The 7500-nt window shown below is 44.5% G+C and overlaps 1 protein-coding gene across 2 annotated transcripts in view; it reads left to right on the top strand.

Moving 5' to 3' along the window:
- The window catches only part of runx2b (RUNX family transcription factor 2b), a gene marked incomplete at both ends in the record, with an annotated part of 57923 nt that overhangs the window by 24467 nt on the left and 25956 nt on the right, over positions 1–7500 (top strand). Inside the window, 2 exons of one of the 2 annotated variants that reach the window (XM_079526005.1) lie at positions 3114–3412; positions 5061–5217. In XM_079526005.1, the coding sequence (XP_079382131.1) occupies positions 3114–3412; positions 5061–5217 (456 nt within the window). Of the gene's footprint in view, positions 1–3097; positions 3413–5060; positions 5218–7500 lie in introns of those variants that run through there. The other variant, XM_079526004.1, reaches the window with a different exon arrangement.

Below are 7500 nucleotides of genomic sequence, written 5' to 3'. Positions count from 1 at the left end.
GTGTGTGTGTGTGTGTGTGTGTGTGTGTGTGTGTGTGTGTGTTATACAGTTACAGTATACCGTACACAAACAGAAGTCATTCAGATACTCATATTAAGCTTGTATTTTTTGTCTTGAAGCATCCAGTCAGACATTAAACAAATGAACATCATCATCACAATAACACGTCACAGAAACAACTATAAAGTCGTCTAAATACGTCGCTTGCCTAAAATAACTGTTATAACAAGGTATAGGCTAAACTGGCTAACAACGGTCGCATCTGTTCTTTGGGGCCTACATTTTAGGGCATGGAGACGCTCTGTAGGCAGGCTACGTGCGCGACTGAGGGCCTATATACCCCCGACAGCTGCAATCGCCTTCATTTAGAAATAGAAACCCGGGCCTATCAAAGGCCGTTTGTCACATAAAGCCACTGCAATAAAGTCGTGTTTGGGAGCGGAGTGTAGCAGGGAAAACACGGAGATCAACAGGGGCCACATGTTGCGGTGTCACCCCGTTGTCGTGTGATGTGGAGAGGGGCTCCTCGACTAGCTCATAGCCTATACCTCTCGACTCACTGAGAGACAAATTACATCGGGAGACGGATGATGCAGGCATGCAGGCAGGGTCGTGTGTGTGTGTGTGTGTGTGTGTGTGTGTGTGTGTGTGTGTGTGTGTGTGTGTGTGTGTGTGTGTGTGTGTGTGTGTGTGTGTGTGTGTGTGTGTGTGTGTGTGGAGATTTTAGGAGCTCACAGAGGGTATAGGATGCCCTCTACAGTAGACAACACGGCGGGCAGGCGAGCTGGGTCTGCTGCTGTCGACAATTATTTGACACCACACCCTTCACGGCCATTTCCATATTATTATGATTATAGGCGCCACATAAAATATTTATAGGCATGGAAAACGAGAGATACAATATATGCATATTTATTTATTTAAATGTGTGGCATTCTGTTCAATAATTGTAATTACAGAGGGCTGCAGCATGCGGGGATGTTGAAGTTAAGTTTTTCTGACAAACATTTCCATTCAAGTTTGCGCTCTGGCACGCTGTTTTCAGCTGCATGGCTAACTTATATATAGGCATAATAAATATGTTTCTATTTGTAATTGTGTGAAATGTAAACCATGCAGGTTTTACGCAAGAGACATTTGCATATTTTAGAAATAAATGATGATTCTATAGTGTGTCAGCTAAGCTTGTGCGTAAAAGGCACTGCATCATGCGCAGTCTTTTGGTGCCACCCGGGGCTCCGTTTGATTGATCACACCACTAAGCATGATGTATAGAATAAATTGGCTATCAAGTGGCCAATCGAGCTGCAGCAGTTGGATTTCATGAAAAGCACTATGCATGCAGCAAATGGCTTATCGGGTAGATCACAGGCAGTGTCATTATATGTTCAGCCATGGGCCTATATAGACTATAGGCTACCTGTCTGTATACCTGCACATTAACAGCTCTGCCCTGCGCCCGGGTGAAACTCTACCCCGCCTGAGTCACACGCTCTCCGGTGACTCGTTCACGCGGCGGCGCAACAACACACAACTTCGTTTCTTGTTGTGTGTTCGCCTCCTGGCTGGCTCCTCTGACTGATCCTCTCACTGCACAGCCAGCCAGACAGCCAGCCGCGTTACTTTTGAGCCGAGAAAACAATAAAGAAACACCGCGATTTATGGACTTTACCCGAATTATTCAATGAAAATGACTGCTTCCACTAACAAACCTCCGAAAAGCGCGTGGATTATTACTATCCGGGGGAACGGTGGTGAAACGTCGGTATGTTGTTGCTGCTGCCTATGTATTTGAGTTGTTTGTGTTCAGAGTTCTATTATGCTTCAGCTCTGCTTGTAATGAGGGGGAAAAGAGATGCATGAACGTGAACGTGACCCGGTGTTATTTTTACGCGTATATGTAGACTTAAAACGACCTGTCCGCGCGCGCCAGTCGCATATAGCCGTATGTGTGTGTGTGTGTGTGTGTTACTGATCACTGATAGATGATAGATCTCACTCCAGACACACCACGTGTTGGAGTCGCATCAGCACAATAATTGCTGGGCGCTCGAGCTTCTATATAAACCACAAAAGCCGTGAGCACGGTCGGGAAACCCCGACCTCCAAAAACACTAACCGCATTTACGGGCTACAAAAACGCTCTCGTTTTTCCGCCTCCTTCATCTCACCGGCAATGATTCTCTCTCTCTCTCTCTCTCTCTCTCTCTCTCTCTCTAGTTTCATTCCATCAACCTTTTTTAACCCTATGTTAAACGTGCGGTTCGATCGAGCAACGTCGTGCGTGGCGAATGTGTGTAGAACCCTAATGGAACACGAGCGACTCCGTGCAGGCTATAAATAGCACTGGTATATTGTTAAAACGCAGGGTATTGGTATCTTCTTATATTCAACTTGACTTTGAAAACTTTTTTTTGCACATAATAGCCCGCGGGGCTTTCGGCTTTGACTTTGACACAAAGACTTCAGTGACGCACCTGGAGAGCGTGCGCTTTGAGGGAGAGAGAGAGAGAGAGGGAGAGGGAGAGAGAGAGAGAACTCTTTGAGCATCTGGGGTGGACTGTTGTTCCACTTCAGAAGTTTTTTTGTAATTGCATATTATGTGTTTTGGCTTTTATTTAGCGTTATTTATATATCCACACACGTGAACGCCTGGGTTTGCTTGTCATGGACACTTACGCTGAAAAGTCGGACGAACGGAGAGTCGAGAGATGTGGACACACAGAAAAAAGACCTTGTCATCAAAAAAACATGATCAAGCAGTTCCAGGGTGTTTTTCTAGCTGGAGAGTATTTTATGTCGTTTTGAAAGGCGAGCCACCAAAAAGTTTGTAGTGGAGAGAGAGGAGAGAGTTTTTTGAATCGCCGCGTGGTGTGCGTCGCCACCCGAGTCAGACAGTCCCATTTTCCGCTGGCAGATGTGTTGAAGCACCGTTCACGGTGGTGGTCCGTGTGGTGCGCTCCTCCGGAGAAGAGGGAGCGCGGAGAGAGAGAGGAGTGGAGTGGAGGAGAGGAGAGAACCTTTTTTGTTTGTCTTTCCTCTCTTTGGTCTCCCCCTTTTTTTTGCCTTCTTTTTTTTTTAATTCCACGCTGTTGTGATGCGCATCCCCGTAGATCCCAGCGCCGGCCGGAGGTTCAGCCCGCCCTCCAGTAGCCTACAGCCGGTCCCGGGGAAGATGAACCACGTCGTCGGCGATCATGTGAGCTCGCCCACGGCGGGCGGCCCCCAGACCGGCGTGGACGGGCAGACGGGGGCCGTGGTACCGAGGCTGCGTCCCCACGAGAACCGCAGCATGGCGGAGATCATCGCCGACCACCCCGCCGAGCTGGTCCGCACGGACAGCCCCAACTTCCTCTGCTCCGTTCTGCCGTCGCACTGGCGATGCAACAAGACGCTGCCCGTCGCCTTCAAGGTAAGCTCTCTCTCTCTCTCTCCATGTCTCTCTCTCGCTCTCCACTTTGTGGATTTATTTCAAGATGAAAATTAACTCGGTTAAAAAATATTTGTGGCATATAGGTTGTTATTAAAACGAGTGATGATGACAATGACTACATTGTCATTGAACGAGTGCATGTGCTGTGCTTTTGGCATTAGGCCTACAGACAATTTAAAAAAATGTTTTTATTATGGCAAATATGCTGTTAAATGCGTTTATAAGAGATGATGCTTATAGGATGTGATGTTTATTTTGTTTTAAAATTGGCTGCCTATGCTCTGTCGCTGTTCATTATGTAATTTATTTGAAAAATAAATTACATAATGAATTGTCGGTAAGGGCCTCTTCAACCACAACATTCCAATACCGTTATGGATAACTATAATTATAGGGCCTGATCACGTTCTATTTTAATGACTATCTTGTAATGTATTACAGACAGATATAATGATTTTTTAAAAATCCCATAGAGACATGAAGCAATGAGCTATATGCTACCTGTAGCCTATTAAAGCTAATTAATTATAATTTCTTACTAACCTCGAATTTAAATGTTAAATTAAAAATAAAACAGCAGGATACTGCACCCACTTTTATTTAATAACAAGTCATTTTTAATAACAAGTGTAAAAACAACATCAGTAATAAAGAGTTCCCAGCATGCTATGCATGTTGACATTTATTAGTCCATTGTGCCTGAATTAACTCACAAAAAAATATATTAATTTCTATACCAAAGATAAATGTTTTATTTGGAATTTCGAGTTTTGACCTATATTTGGAAGGAAATTTAACAGGCCTATTAATAACTCAAGAGTTTAATATAACTCAGATGTTATTTTAAGGATCAAAAGATGCTAGTTTGGGCACATAGATCAACGCTTGTGTCATTAGCTGTCATTACTACACTCCTGTCAGTATTCCACCTCTGTAATTATTTTCTTTTATCTCTCTCCAACTTTGTAAATGATAACTCTGGGCTTAGGCTATATAGCTGCTGCAGTCTCCATTTAAAAAAAAACCCCACTGTCACTTGACACTTTTATTTCACCGATTTTTGCATTTGATAAGTTACAGAGTTCCCATTAATCATGACATCAATAGCAGCTGTTTAAGCAGTTGACACACATATTAAATTAAACTCATTCATCAACGTAATTTGAGGGCAACGCTAGCAGCATGCAGGAGCCGGTGATGTAACGCAGTCTGCAACCCTATATATTGATTTTATATATATTTTTATTTTATTTTGTGGCATTGAAATTAAAACCATGTTGTCGTTTTTTTATTTTATTTTTTATTTTTTTATTCTATACACACCGTTCCTGGCGTTTAAACCTTCTGCAGTCACAATCATTTATACATTTCCTTGAATATTCTTCCTGTCTTTAACGTCATGGTTTCACTTTCATAACAATATGAGTTTGGCCTCAAAAAAATATTATAATATTGACAGGGGTTATATTTTAATCTGCATGCATGCAGGATAATACATTAAAATTGATTCATTTAGAGGAATGTTTGCATCTTCATACCTTCTATAATTAATCCTTATTTGCTTTTTGGACGGAATTTTCTTTTTGATGTAATGTTGACCTTTTGCCGTGTCCGTGTTGCCGGGCAGGTGGTGGCTCTCGGGGACATAACCGACGGGACCGTCGTCACGGTGATGGCGGGGAACGACGAGAACTACTCCGCTGAGCTGCGCAACGCCTCCGGAGTGATGAAGAACCAGGTGGCACGCTTCAACGACCTTCGCTTCGTGGGCCGCAGTGGCAGAGGTGAGGCCTATACGCACGCCATGCAGCGTATATATATACACACCTCACTATACCGTTCAGCGGGGGGCTAATGGCTGCATTAGCCACGTGGATTAGTGGTCACATTCCCTACACTGTGACCACATAATGATCCACACGTCAGCCCACTTGAGGTTCAAATCCCACCGCCAGCGGCGGGCTCCTATAACATCTGCGGGGGTGATTCAAATCGGCCTTTCTCTTTCATCCTTTGATATCTATAGCCTATTACTCCTCCTGTGAGCTTTTATAGGAATACATTTTTACATGTTATCGCCATCAGGTGGTGGCCCACTTGAAACGGTCCCTGCGGAGGGGTAGTGGCCGTTCAGGCCGAGGGCCACATGCCTGTGTCAGATATATGATATTTGACATCGTGACAAGTCCGAGGTCTTAGAAAACCATTAAACCGCCATCGCTTCTTTGTGTTTCTATCTAGAAGCTACTATAGCTATCAAATCCATTTCACATATTCTAACCCCCCCCCCCCCCCACCACCCCCACCCGAAACAAAATGCTTCCCTGCGGAATTCCAGCCCCAGTTTAGTGAGCCTACAGCCTCAGAGAATGTGACTGTGTCTAATAATCTATCGCTGTCTACACAATATGTTATAGGCGGTGTTGATTTGATGAGAGCGCAGCATTCATTGCCTCTGAAGACCTTTGTGTGTGTGTGTGTGTGTGTGTGTGTGTGTGTGTGACAGTGACAGTTTGCCTGACGTGACCTTGCGAGGTTCATTAGGTTCCTTATGAACATGTTGGGTGGTGCAGCACTGCCTCGGCGGCACATCAGTCTCATCAGATGTCCTCGGGGCTCTGAGGGAGCTTGCCAGTGGCGCGGCCTTATTGGAGCAAATGACATTCCGTGAATATTTGGCATTGCCCTCGTTGCTGTTAGCGTCAATTACATGTTGTGCAACCGAGTCATCTCATTTATACTGCAAGAGAGGTTTGGCACCTACTAGGGATGTTTTTTTCTTCTTCTCTCTGCAACAATTCTCCACACATAAAGAGAATGTCAGGATTCTCTCCCCTGGTGTGTAACATTGGAAGTGCTTTCAAAGGGAGAGATATTCAGTTTCTAAAAGCTGAAAAAAAAACCCAGAGAAAAGAATGGACATTGGGATAAATTGTCAGTGATAAGCGCTGTCATGGAATCTGCCTGTGGCATGGTGACATGTGGCACGGTGACAGCAGTTATACATTGTTGGCTCCCTTTAGTTCAGTGCGTTCTCAAAGTGGGGTCTGGAGACCCACAGGGGCCCATGAAGGGGCTTGAAGGTGGTCCCCCGCTAAATGTGTTAATATAGCAATAAACATTTTTTAACGACTTTAACCCATTGGCCTATACTGTATAAATTAGGGGTGCACGATTATGAAATTATGACCGATGTTCGATCTCCGATTATTTGCAGGGTCATATCTGCCGATACCGATTCTGACCGATTCTGATATTATACAGAGGACCACAATGGAAACAAGCCTAGGCCCTAGGTGCTTGGCCCAAAGCCTGTTAATAAAGTATTCAATCAATCAATAAATAGCCTACTCTTTTTCCAAGTGTCTGTTTTCACTATGAATGAGCAAAGTCATTGACGGCCACATTATTATTGCATCATCAATATCGGTGAAAATAATCTGGATTATTTTTAGACCAATCCGATACCGATACGGCATTTTTATTTTTATGGCTACCAATTAAATGATATTGTGCATCTCTAGTATAAATTGATAGGCAATGTTTGTTTTTAAAGCACAAATCTTCCCCTCTGGGGTTACCTGGCATACAATCTTTTCAGATGGGGGCCCACAGCCAAATATATATAAATGTTGTTCATTGACATGAAATAGTTTGAGAACCACTGCTTTAGTTCTTGTCCAAAGTGTGTGGGGGCGGGCAGAGAGACATACAGAGAGGGAAGGAGGGGGCAAAGCACTATAGGAGGACACATGCACCGAGGCCGAGGACCCATCATCACCACGGCGACGGAATAGTTTGTCCTTTCGCTATGTGACACGGAATCTGGTGACAGGAAGTGACATAGGAGCCGGGGGGGAAGGGGGGGGGGGGGGGGGGGGGGGACTGCGGGAATGGAATACGATGCGTCTGAAACATATACTCTGCTCTGGAGTGAGATAAGTACTTGCAGGGCGAGCACTGAGCAGATAGGATGTTAGATAGCTAAAAGACATGCAAGAAGAGAGACGGGAGTAAAGGGCCGACAGTGATGGACAAGGAGGGACAATTAGAGCCCTGAATTATGT

Source organism: Electrona antarctica (assembly GCF_951216825.1).
Source record: "Electrona antarctica genome assembly, chromosome: 17".
Classification (NCBI taxonomy): Eukaryota; Metazoa; Chordata; class Actinopteri; order Myctophiformes; family Myctophidae; genus Electrona; species Electrona antarctica.
The sequence above is the reverse complement of the archived record's forward strand: the minus strand, read 5'-3'. Positions and strand labels throughout refer to the sequence as shown.